The 13,127-nt window shown below is 43.5% G+C and overlaps 2 protein-coding genes across 4 annotated transcripts in view; one reads left to right on the top strand and one right to left on the bottom strand.

Moving 5' to 3' along the window:
* MLLT10 (MLLT10 histone lysine methyltransferase DOT1L cofactor) overlaps window positions 1–8,201 on the top strand; it is a 252,498-nt gene extending 244,297 nt beyond the window's left edge. The window contains exons 25-26 of one of the 3 annotated variants that reach the window (XR_006681004.1): window positions 3,113–3,371; window positions 8,164–8,201. The gene's annotated coding sequence lies outside the window, so the exon portion shown is untranslated. Of the gene's footprint in view, window positions 1–3,112; window positions 3,656–8,163 lie in introns of those variants that run through there. The other 2 variants (XR_006681005.1, XR_006681003.1) reach the window with 2 other exon arrangements.
* DNAJC1 (DnaJ heat shock protein family (Hsp40) member C1) overlaps window positions 1–13,127 on the bottom strand; it is a 217,616-nt gene that overhangs the window by 2,555 nt on the left and 201,934 nt on the right. Inside the window, exon 11 of the mRNA XM_045300227.1 lies at window positions 9,552–9,600. Coding sequence (XP_045156162.1) covers window positions 9,552–9,600 — 49 coding nt within the window. The remainder of the gene's footprint in view (window positions 1–9,551; window positions 9,601–13,127) is intronic.

Raw genomic sequence — 13,127 nt, 5'->3', positions numbered from 1 at the left:
GGGGGGAGGAGGGAGGAGTTACAAGGTCATGGGCAGATGCCTGGTGACCACGGCCGTTCCAGGCTACTGGCAGGCCAAGACTGCAAGTTGGTCATTTAGCCCCCAGACTTGAGGACATCAAATTTCCGTTCTTTAGAGTCACCTAGCTGTGGTCTTTGTGTGACATCAGGAACTAATCAGAGATGTGCACGAAGCTTTCATTATCAAGATGCAATGCTTCACTTCCGTTTTTTGAAGCAGTGTGTCCCCTTTTCTGTTTGCTTTGAAAAAGGAAACATGGTTTATGCACACAATAAGTACCAAAGGCGACAGTCATGGAAACCAAGTCTGACCTGCTTTTCCTCAGAGACAGTAACGGACACACAACTGGAGAGTGTCCTTCTAGCAACAGAATTAGTTGCGTACATGCTGCGTACTTATTTTCTTCATCGTTTTTAGAGTACTGGCGCACTGCTTGGAGACAATTCTGGGTCATCACACGCAGACTCTGTGATGACCCAGGATGTGGGTGCTGCGCCACTTACCTCACTTGTCCCTTAACGACTGTTCGTGATGTTGTTGCGAAGGTTTTGTTATGACCCAGCAAGCAACATTTTCTTACTTACAAGCATGATCCCCAGGGACTCTTTTCTTAACCCCATGAATAAAACATTTTTCAAAATGTTCATATATTTATGAAAAGAACAAGGGCATCCGGGCATGGTCAAAATCAGGAAAGGTGTGTGTCTGGGTGGTAGCCCGTCAATCTGTACACTGGACAAATCATCAGAGAAGCTGGGTTATATGAAGAATGCGGCACCAGGATTGGAGGAAGGCTTATTAACAACCTGCTGTGTGCAGATGACACAACCTTGCCTGCTGAAAGTGAGGAAGAACTGAAGCCCTTGCTGATGAAGATCAATATGGATTACAACTCAATGTAAAGGCCAACATCCTCACAGCTGGACCAGTAGGTAACATCATGATCAATGGAGAAGAGGTTGACGTTGTCAAGAATTTTGTCTTGCTTGGATCCACAATCAGTACTCATGGAAGCAGCAGTCGGAGATCAAAAGACATTCTGCATTAGGTAAATCTGCTGCACAAGACCTAATTTTTTTATAGGTTTGAACAGAAAGAATGAGTTTATTGAAGGGGGATACTTTGAAAAAGAAGTCAAAAGGGTCTTTAGCTAGCCTAACAGGGCACAAGACCTCTTTAGGATATTGATGAGCAAGGAGGTTGCCTTGAGCATAAGGGGTGCCTGACCCAAACCATGCTCCCAGAGCAGCCTCACAGTCACGGGCATGTCGGAGTTCACAAAGAGGCATCCAGATCACAGGCTTTGGGAGGACCCTGGTGGCCCAGTGGGCAAGCCCATCTGCTCAGCAAGAGGTAGGCACACAGGGGAACTTGTTCTCTGTCCTATGAGGTCACGATGGGTCAGAATCGACTGCCGTACAACATGTGGCTACTAGGGTGGTGATACAGACACATGGTATATGCACTTAGACCAGCGGTTCTCAACTTGTGGGTGACGACCCCTTTGGGGGTCGAACAACCCTTTTGCAGGGGTTGCACTCTTAACACAATGCAAAGCTGAACTCTGTCTTCCAAAATGAAAACAGTGGGTGGGTAGTTTTTAATTTCTTCCTTTAGGTATTTTCTTGAATGTGACTAATTAAGGGCCAGATACTTGATCTGGCCCTTAATTTACCCCAGATACCTTGGGGTGCTAGCCAGCTAAACCAGTTTTATTTCTTATAACTATTTACTAATAAGTCTTTGATAGATAGCCACAATTGTGGGAAAAAATGTTTTTTAAAGACTACCTGGTAGAACTTTGGAAGCATGATTGGGTTTCATGAGTCATAACACTTCTTCACATAGCAGACAAAATCAAGGAAAAATGTCTTTGAAACTTTAAAGGCAATTTGCAAGTAGACCAGTGGGGCGTGGTCAAATAGCAGCCTGGCTTTGCTTCTCCCTGTCTGTAAATCAGCCCGTGCGATGCCCCCTTTCACCGTGACGAGCAAACGTGACCCCTGCCAAGTCACAGGCTCACCTCAGAAAGAAACTCCGTGTGCTTGCTGTCCTCGTCAACGCACCCCATGCCGCACACACAGACAGACGCTGCAACAGGGTTAACGCGCGCTTCGGACGCCCCACCTTCCCAGGCATCCGGGGGTCGGGTCGGGAGATGTCTCGCTGCTTCCCACGCGCAGTCCCAGTCCCGCTGTCGTGAGCGCTCCGTGTGCGCCTCCGAGGGGGCTGCAAGGTTTGGGCTGTGTTCCCGTACTTCGATGCGAGCTAAGAGTAGGGGTGCCAAGTCTTTCTGGAGGAAACAGCGTGGCTTTGTTTTCAGCGTTTTACTGTGCCTCGTGTGAAAGCTTAGAGCCCACGGGTGTTCCGACCAGCAGTCCACACCCAGAAGCTCCGCGGCAGGGGCGGTGGTCCCGGAAAGGGGTCCGCACTCTCCCTGTGGCCTCCCAGCGTGCCCCAGCCCCCACCCCCCAATCATTTTCTTCTCACCTCTCAGACCTTTTCGGTGGAGTGTGTTTCTGAGGCAGCACTTTCTTCGTGGGCGTTATTATTTATTGTATAGGCTTGTCTATACGTGGGGCTGAGAGGCGTTAGGACGTGGTCTGAGGGCATCCAGTCTCAGCGGTCCCTTCTGCAGCCCCTCCCTCTGTGGTTCTCATCTGTCTAGTTCTGGTCTCCGACCAGAGGACGCTGTGGTTCGTGTGGGCCAGTTGTTCTTTCTAATTGTTTGAGACTGGGTTTCTTCATTCTCCTCCTCTGCTTTAGGCAAAGAGAGTCCAAAGTAGCTTCTTAGCTTCTCTGATGGCTGCTCGAAGCCTTTCAGACCCCTGACACCACTCAACGGACTAAGATCTGAAACATAAGCTCTATGAACTCAGTTTTGGGAATTCACCTAAATGTCCCAATATCTCTTTAGCCCTTCAACTCCAGTAGTTCAGTCACAATCTCTCAGTAATTTCTAAACCTGTGTCCCCATGTGCACTATAAAACATGCCAGTAAGTGTATAAAAGTATTGCTACAGAATTAGAAACCTTTCTTAACAAAACTACTGACATATGAAGCTATTATTTCTCAATATCCTCTGTCTAGGTCTATACGTTTCTGACGACAGTGTTCCTCTCTCTAACCCTTCCCTACACGCTTTGATTTACAACACCGCAAGTTGTCCACAACCACAGCTGTCACATCCTTGAGCAACTCAAAAATCACGTTCCTCTGAAAGGTTCTTTTGAGTTCAGGCAACAAAAAGAAGCCCGGAGGCAGAAGGTCAGGACTGTGGGTGTGTGGAGTAAGATCTTCCGACGAAATGATCACAGGACAGCTCTGGCGATCCTTGAAGAACGAGCAGGTGCTGTGTCATGGACAGGGTGGGGGTGTTTGTCCTCAGGTGCTCACTGCAACCTTCCTCACCTTTCCCTCACCAATTCAATGTTCTTCCTAGAATGTCTTCTAATACACTCCTGGGATTGTTCTGTGTCCTTTGAGAAAACCCCTTGCGATCACCCAAAAGTCACACAACCTTATGAACTGTCCTCTGTCTTGAATTTCACTGCCTCAACAGATCCTCCTAGAAGTACTGTTTTGGTTACCATATATACTCGAGGATAAGCTGACATTTGCTTGTGCACCCAATTTTACCACAAAAACTGCATTAAAAATGTGCTGAACCTGCCTGGCACAATTGCTGAAGACAATGGGTGCACAAGCAAATATGGTGAAGAAAGCTGATGGTGCCCAGTTACCAAAAGATATAGCACCTGATGTCTTAAAGACCTGAAGATAAACAGGCTGAGACACAACAAAACCCACATGGAAGAAGCATACCAGCTTGTAAGATGACAAGGCTTCAAAGGGATCAGGTATCAGGCATCAAAGACTTAAATCAGAGCATTGTGAATGAGGGGGAGTGCAGAGTGGGGGGACCCAGGGCCCATCCGGGGGGGAATTGGACATCCCCTTGCAGAAGGGCTGCGGGGAGGAGATAAGCCAAGCAGAGTGCAGTGTAGCAATGATGAAATGCACAATTTTCCTCTAGTTCTTAAATGCTTCCTCCCTTCCATATCCGGCTGGACCGGAGGATGTACACTGGCATAGATAGGAACTGAAAATACAGGGAATCCAGGACAGATGAACCCCCTAGGAGGTTCATCCTCCCCTATCGGGAGGGTGGAGGGAATGTGAGGGAGAAAGGGGGAACAGATGACGAGGTCTACATATAACCTCCTCCCCAGGGGGACGGACAGCAGAGAAATGGGTGAGGGAGAAGTCGGATGGTGTAAGATAGAAAATAATAATTTATAAATTATCAAGGCGGGGGGGTAACGGAGGGAGAGGGAAAAAATGAGGAGCTGACACCAAGGGCTCAAGTAGAAAGCGGGTGTTGTGAGAATGATGATGGCAACATATGTTATTAATGTGCTGGACACAAATGATGTATGTACGGGTTGTGAAGAGTTGTATGAGCCCCTAATAAAATGATTATAAATTTAAAAATGTGCTGAAAAACTTGGCTTATACACGAGTATATAGGTAGAAAATGTCCTCAAAGGTTCCTTAATGAGATTAAGGTAAGAAAAGCTGTCTGAAGGCAGAGACATGTTTACACAGGTTTTGTTGGGAATAAACCCATGCATTATGAATGGAACCCTTTTGGAATCACTTTAGTGTAGGTATACATTTAAGATATGCGCGTAAAACTATCCGAACTCGACTTGCAAATACGTACAGCCACCGTGGAAAACGACATGGCGATAGTTAAAGCAATGGGGAATTGAAATCCCGTATGATCCAGTGAAACCATTAAGCATAAACCTTAAAGAAATAAAAGATACTACACAAGTGGAGGTGTGCTCTCCCATGTTCACAGCAGCACAGTTCACAATAGCAAGAAATTGGAAGCAGCCAAAATGCCCACCAGTGGAAGAACGGATAAAGAAACTATGGTACATGCATCCCTAAAAAAGTCATGAAAGCACGGACCAATGCTTGACACGGAAGGACCTGGAAACTACTAGCTGAGTGAAGTCAGTTAATCACAAAAGGACAGGTATTGTAAAAATATCCCAGACCTTACTTACATATGTACATACAACCTCGTTCTTACCTATTTTGTATACTCATTTACCTGTGTGTCTACTCAAGTTATTATCAGTTTTTGAATTGTTGTATGCTCTATTATTTACCAGACGCACTGTCACAGACTCAATGGTGACTCATAGCGACCCCTGACGGTTTCTGAGACTGTAACTGTGTGGGGAGGAGAAAGCCTAGTCGTTCTCCTTTGGAGCTGCTGGTGGTTTCAAACTGCCGAACATGTGGGTCACAGCCCAACAAGTAACCACTATGCCACAGGGCTGCTCATAGCATTTACCATAGTAGCTTTTTAAAAAAAAACCCAACTTTATTGGTTTATAATTCACATATACAATTTATTAGTTCAATCATATTAAGAATTGTACAATCATCACCCCAATTTTAGAACCTTTACTCTTTCTGGTACTCATAGTTATTAGTGCCCCATTTCCCCAGTCCCCCTGCCATAACATCAGGAAACCATTCGACCAGTTACTGTCTTTATAGATTCCCTCTCCTGGAGTTCCCAGACAGGAAAGCACGCTCAAGACCAACAGACAAACAAAACACTCAGCACAAGAACAAAGTAAACCTCAGTAAAAAATAAAGCTGATGATTCCCCCACATCCCAAAGAGCTTCTCTCTCCAGGCCGGGTTTAAAAAAAAGATAAATAAAGCCGATGAATTTTGAACACCTAATTTTCAGAAGGCTATGGAGCCAAGCGGGACAGTGGGAGCCCAAAGTCCATGCACAGGGTCCACCCAGGAAGAAGCCTCTGAATAGCCGGAGTGCAGTGGTTTTTGTTTTTTCTGCATTTTGTTTGGGTATAAGAAACCAGGATGGGTAGAGCTATAGAGAGGACTGCATGGCAGGGAAGGCTGCTGAAGGTGGGGAGCTGGTGACAGGGAGTGCAAGAAAGAAGTACCATATGTACTCGAGTATAAGCCCACCTGAATATCAGCCAAGGCGCTTACTTTTACCACAAAAACTGCATTAAAAATGTGCTGAACTTGAGGGTGGAGGGAAGGTAAGGGAGAAAGGGGGAACAGATTATAAGGATCTACATAAAACCTCCTCCCTGGGGGACGGAGAGCGGAGAAGTGGGTGAAGGGAAATGTTGGACAATGTAAGATATGAAAAAATAATAATTTATAAATTATCAAGGGTTCATGGGAGAGGGGGGAGCAAGGAGGAAGGGGGAAAATGAGGAGCGAATACCAGGGGCTCAAGTAGAAAACAAATATTTTGAGAATGATGTGGGAAACAAATGTACAAAAGTGCTTGACACAATGGATATATGTGTGGATTGTTCTAAGAGTTGTAAGCCCCCAATAAAATGATTGTTTACCCCCAATAAAATGATTTAATTTAAAAAAAAGAAAAAAATGTGCTGAAATATTCAGCTTATAAACATGAGTATATATGGTAAATGTTCTAAGCTTGATTGTGGAGATGATTGTACGACTCATTACTATAATTGAATTATTGAATTGTATGATATGTGAAATATATGCCAATAACATGGTATAATTAAAAAATAACTAAAACAAAAACCTATATATACACCAAACAACAACAACAAAAAAGAACATATTAAAAAATAGAACAATGTTTTTTTAATTTTAATTTTTTGGAACAAATTTTAAATGGGTCAAAATTTAAAATGCAATCAAATGATAGAGTGTTAATAATTGCATCTTCAATAATCTACTTTCCAGTGCACTCTGCCTGACTGCAAGGCTATTCACGTCCCTGGGTCTATGGTTAGGGGGGACTTACCAGAGGCGTAATTCACATATATTTCCCCTTTCCTTTGGATCACACAGGCATGTGTACTGCTTCCATGTGGACGTAATTGATGCCTCACTTAGATGGCTTGCTTGTTTGAAGACAGTCTTTAAGACCTCAGACCCTATTCTGATAGTCGGGCATCATCTAGTTTTTCCACCACACTTTGATATAGCACCCATCTCTTCAGTAATCTCTCCATGATTTTTATGCTGTGGCTGTCTTTCTTTACCTTGGTCATATTGTGCTGACATCTTTCATACTGTATTGACATGTCCCTTCACCAGAATTAAAACTTGAGTACTTGATCAGAGCACACAGAAGCAAATGAAGGGAGAGGAAGAGAGAGTGGAGCACATCCTAGCCCACCAAGCCCTGAGGACGATATTCCTGATCAGAGCAGCCAATGCACAGAGAGGACCACTAGGGCCAGCACCACTATAAGACAAAATGTCCCTCACTGACCCATAGTGCTACGAGGGACAACACTGGAGGCACAATGTGGGAATTGCACCGGATCTGACCCCACCACACAGAGGGGAAACACTAAGGGTGTGCAACAGAACAGCAAGGGGAGCAGAGCAACAGAGTCCCCAGGGAACACCAAATATAGACTTTGGGGCCAGGGTGTGGCACTCCATCAGACTCCACCAGAAAACACTCCTAAAGGTTGACCAACAGACCTTGAACTATTTACAGGTTTTTCTTTTTTTTCTGTCGCTGTTTTGTTTTCTTTTGTTGCTTTGTTTTGCTCTGTCTTTTTTTGTGTGCATATTATTATCTCTGCAGGTCTATCTAGATAAAATAGGCGGGATAAACAATCTGGAGGAGAAAACAATAGAACCAACGGTTCCACAGGGACATGGGAGGGGGGGGGGAGGAAGGAAGTGGGTGTTAAGAGACTTGGGGACAAGAGAACAAGTGATCTAAAATTGGTGGTGAGGTGGGTGTAGGCCTGGTAGGGCTTGATCAAGGGCAATGTAACCAAGAGGAATGACTGAAACCCAATGAAGGCTGAACATGATAGTGGGACAAGAGGAAAGTAAAAGAAAATAGAGGAAAGAACTAGGAGGCAAAGGGCATTTATAAAGGTCTAAATAAAGGTATGTACATAGTAAATATATTTATATATGATGGGGAAGTAGATCTGTGTGCATCTATTTATAGGTTTAGTGTTAAGGTAGCAGATGGACATTGGGCCTCCACTCAAGTACTCCCTCAATGCAAGAACGTTGTTTTTTTTTAACCTGGCATTCAATGATGCTCGTCTTCCTGACAGGATCACTGAAGACAAAGCAGTGCATTAGCAAATGTGGTGAAGGAAGCTGATGGTGCCTGGCTATCAAAAGATACAGCATCTGGGGTCTTAAAGACTTGAAGATAAACAAGCAGCCATCTAGCTGAGAACTAACAAAGCCCACATGGAAGAAGCACACCAGCCTGCGTGATCATGAGGTATCAATAGGACCAGGTACCAGGCATCAAAGAACAAAAAAACCGTATCATTGTGAATTAGGGACAGTGTGGAGTGGAGACCGAAAGCCCATCTGTAGGCAACTGGACATCTCCTTACAGAAGGGTCGAGGGGAGGAGGCGAGTCAGTCAGGGTACAGTATAGCACCAATGAAACACAACTTTCTTCTAGTTCTTTAATGCTCCCCCTATCCCACCCCACCCCCACTATTATGATCCTAATTCTACCTTACAAATTCAGCTAGACCAGAGGATGTACACTGGTACAAATAAGACCTGGAAACACCAGATAAACCCCTCAGGACCAATAATGAGAGTAGTGATATCAGGGAGGTAAGGGAAAGTTGGGTGGGGGGGAGGAGGAATGGATCACAATGATCTACATATAACCCCCTCCCTGGGGGACGTACAACAGAAAAGTGGGTGAAAGGAGACGTTGGACAGTGTAAGACATGAAAAAATAATAAGTTATAAATTATCAAGGGTTCAGAAGGGAAGAAGGGCAGGGGAGGAAGGGGAAAAATGAGGAGCAGATACCAAGGGCTCAAGTAGAAAGAAAATGTTTTGAGAATGATGATGGCAACATATGTACAAATGTGCTCAACACAATGGATGTATGTATAGATTGTGATGACTTGTACGAGCCCCCAATAAAATGATTTTAAAAACAACAACAAAAACTTGAGTACAATCTAGATAGTGATTTCCCCTCCTTAGACCATTCCTCCTTGCTGTTATGGAATATTTCTTCCTGTGTATAAGCCTACTCTTGGCTTTTGATAATCGCAGTCTCATGTTTGTCCTTTTGTGATTGACTTGTTTCACTCAGCAGAATGTCTTTCATATTCATGCATGCTGGGAGGTGCTTTGTGGATTCAACATTACCTTTCATTGTTGCGTACTAATCCATTGTTTGTATGCACCACAGTTTATCCATTGGACCACTGATGGACCACTGATGGACATTTAAGTTGTACTTTCAGCTAATTAGATACATCTTCTTAGCATCTACTTTGTGTGCAAGGTTGGATTGGCTTAGCTATTGCCTGTAGTTTAACACTTTTAGGGATAGGGCCAGTATAATTCACCGGGAAAAACTATTCTATACCATTGTCTTTAAGGAAGTTATTGTAAAAAGATATTTATTTTTAAGAAACTCTTCAGATTAGTGCAATACACCGGTCGCGAACTCACCTGGGGAGCAGGCTACGGAGTCCTTTAGTTGCTTAGCTTTAGTTGTTACCTGTTTCAAAATATTAAAAACATTTTAGTTATTGAGCTTAAACTCAAAATTTCAATTCAGATCCTTTCATATGGTCTTTCTCTATATATATAGTTGGCTGAGTGGCCTATTTCTATCGAGTCATGTGAATTAACAGGGTTCACGGAATCTTGGGCCTGGAAGAACTCTCAGTCATCGGTCCATTGATTTAGCCACAGCAATTAAACGCCTTGTTGTTCCAGTGACCCATGTGGTCCATGGCGGAGTCCGAAGAAACCTCAGATCCGCTGAGTGACTCCAGGTTAGTGAGCGCTCCAGTAGGTGAAGCTTCCTTTCACTGGTTTCAAAACTACTATGCCAACAGGTCATTGGAATGGGACCAAAGGCCCATGGTGCATTTATAGACATATGGGTTTATGAAAGCACAATGTATAATTGCATAGTTGTAATCATTTCTTTATCTAATAAAGGTATATTTTATGTTTCACTCTATATCTTCTCTCCCCTCCCCATTTAACAATATCTTGGAGATCTACATATTGTTTTTTTCCTTCTTGATTAAGACAATAATTACATATGGTAGAACATACAGATTTTATATGTGCAAATCAATGAGTTTTAACAAATAAGTAGATTCATGTAATCAATATTCCAACAAATTATAGGGCATTACTATTATTTCAAGTTCTCTGTGCTTTTCAGTCAGACCTCCCCTGACATAGACAAGCACTGTTCTAATTTCTATAATGTATATTTGTAAATATGAGGTCAAAAATTTTTTTTCCAAATGAACAGTTAATTGCTCTTAGTATATCTATTAAACAATCCATCTCTCCTCAATTTAGTTAAAATGTAAACTGCGTTGCATTTAAATTTTACTGTCTATGAGAGCTGTTTGTCTGTATCTTATATCCTGTCTCATTAATTCATGTATGTTCCTGAACCAACATTTCTGTGATTTAATGAAATTTCAAAATGCAATGTCAGAAAGACTGATCGTTAAGAGCTTAGAGTTAAGCAGATACGGTTTTTGATTTTGGTTTCAATGTCCTATTTGCTGGGTAACAAAGTTATTTTCTTCCTACCCTTTCTCTGTTCATGTGGGTAATACGCCTAATACTACTTGCCTCCAAGGGATGCTTTGGGCTTGCAAGAAACCTTTGGCATCATAATTGGCAGATGGTACGAGCTAAGTAAATATTAGTTATTATTGCTGAACCAGATCATTGGTTTTCCATTCAGAGAGGACAGAATTAGAGTAAAGCCCACTCTTCAATTCTGTCCTCTACTTTGCGCTCTCTATACAGATGACCTTGCTAACCCTATTGTATGTTAAAATTTGAAGACCTCTAACATGCGCTTCCTTAATTTCCAAACTAAAAATTTGATTGCATCATCATATATCATTGATTTCTTTTATCCCATTTCAAAGAAAGAAGTTATCTTCCTTCCTCTTGAAGCTCATATGCTACTTAAATCCTTGCAAAACCATGCTCCCCCAATTCATTTCCTTTGCTTTTATCTTCAACTGTTCTCTCTCCTTCAGCTATTTCCCATAACCGCTCAAACTTAGCTCAGCATCCCATTGTGAAAGACTACCCTCCCTAGACCTGGCCTTTTCTACACTTGGCTTTCTTGAGTGTCTCTGCGTTTCCCTTCTCTTCCTCTGAACGTGCCTTCATTGGCCCCTTCTTTACACTCCTGCCCTTTGCTCCCAAACAGAAGGATGTCTCAACATTTGGTCCCTGTCATTCATACGTCCTCTTCCACCTATTCAATAATAACCAATAAGATAAATGATTAACTTCTATCTTTGGCCCGACCCCTGCCACAGAATGCCAGTCTCCCAAAAATTTACCACACGACAGTGGACCATGAGCTCGGCAAGGGACTCCACTTACTGTGCACCAAGCACTGTCCCAAGTAGGAGCTGTCTGAAGATCTGCATATGGATATGTACATTCCTCACGGAAACCCTATTAGGTTACGTATGTAATTATTATGCCCATTTTACAAAACGTATTCCCAGAGAGAGTACAGAGTTTGTCTGGGGAAGAAAGGCTAGTGAGCAGCAGAACGGAGGCAAGTCTGGCTCCTACATCTTTGCTCTCAATCACTGCCTCTCCAGTCCAAGGCTCTCGGCTGACAGCCGAGGAAACCAGCCCGGAGGAGTTCAGCAGAGCCAGGAGTGGCTTCCTGGTGGCTTGGTCCGCAGGCACTGTTTGCTCTGCCATGCGCTCCTCCGCTTATCGAGAGCTCCTCAGAGGCAACAAACTCCATCCAAACCACACCTATCAACTCTCCTCAACTAAATTCTCAGATTTTCTTGACTTTTCTCTTCACCCGTTGGGCTGCCCCTCTGGAGAAAGATGAGGAGTGGCAGTCTTGGAAACCCACAGGTTCCACCCTGTTTTATGGGGTCCTTATGAGACTAAATGGGCTCAATGGTAGTGAGTTTGGGGTGTTTGCTTTTTCCTTACTAGTACTATGATCGTTCCTGTTATTAGGCTCAAAATTCAAGCGTCAACGCTTTGATTTTTCTTTCTCTCCGTCCAGTTCTCCAGGAGATCATTTGATCACAGTCATTACCATTTGTTCCCTTCTCACTCCTACCTCCACCCCGTATCTCAAACTCACTGCCTTCGGGCTTTAGAGCAGATGGCTCTCTCCTGGAGAGCAGCTGGTGGGTTTGAACCTCTGACCCTGAGGTTAGCAGCTCAGTACATAGTCCACGACGCCACCAGGGCTCCTTTCCTCTACCTGTATTCCTTCATGACTTTCACCTGATTGAACTAACTTAGCAGCCTTTTAACTGGTCTCCAACTTACTTACTAATCGTTTTTATAAAATAATACCTCAAAGGTAGAACTCGGATCAAATAGCTTGAATGGCTTCACTGACTAGATAACAAAGCGTTTATCTTTAACCTGTCCAGCAAGGAAATCCACTGTGTGCCTTTGTTCTGTGTGCTGTACGCATCCTTCAATTTAGCAAGACTAAACAATCCAGGAACACTCTAGCTAGTGAGAGATTCCTCACCATGTACTTTTGCTCAGCACTAATGTTGCCCGGAATTACATTCTTCGTGAGACCTCTCCTTGGCTGTCTGTCTGTTCAGAGCCGAAGCATCCCTCAAGATAATTTACACATTCACAGAACCACCACCACCACAATCGCATACAGAAAAAATTACTTGTGTCCTGCATTTTATTATTATTTTTTACTTAAATTATTTGAAGATAATTCCAGAGTAGTTCCCAAAGCTCTGACATAATTCACATGAGGAGGTTTCTTGTGGGCGAATCCCATGATCTGTTAATCCCCCTCATACATTAAGCGATGTAAGTTGTGCTGTTTGTGCAGCAGCATCCATTTCGGAAGAACTAAGTGGTGAGAACATGCCCTACTAGCAGGAGCCAGGAGATGAGCCCCTCAGGTCGGAAGGCACTTAAGATACAACTTGGGAAAAGATATCTCCTCAAAGTAGACTCAAGCTTAAAGACGTAACGAGAACAAAGCTTTCGGGAGCTCTAATTTCTGATGCGGCA

Source organism: Echinops telfairi, unplaced genomic scaffold, assembly GCF_000313985.2.
Source record: "Echinops telfairi isolate 266 unplaced genomic scaffold, ASM31398v2 ScPeMD7_7461;HRSCAF=8499, whole genome shotgun sequence".
Lineage (NCBI taxonomy): Eukaryota > Metazoa > Chordata > Mammalia > Afrosoricida > Tenrecidae > Echinops > Echinops telfairi.
This window is presented reverse-complemented; position numbering and strand designations above follow the sequence as displayed.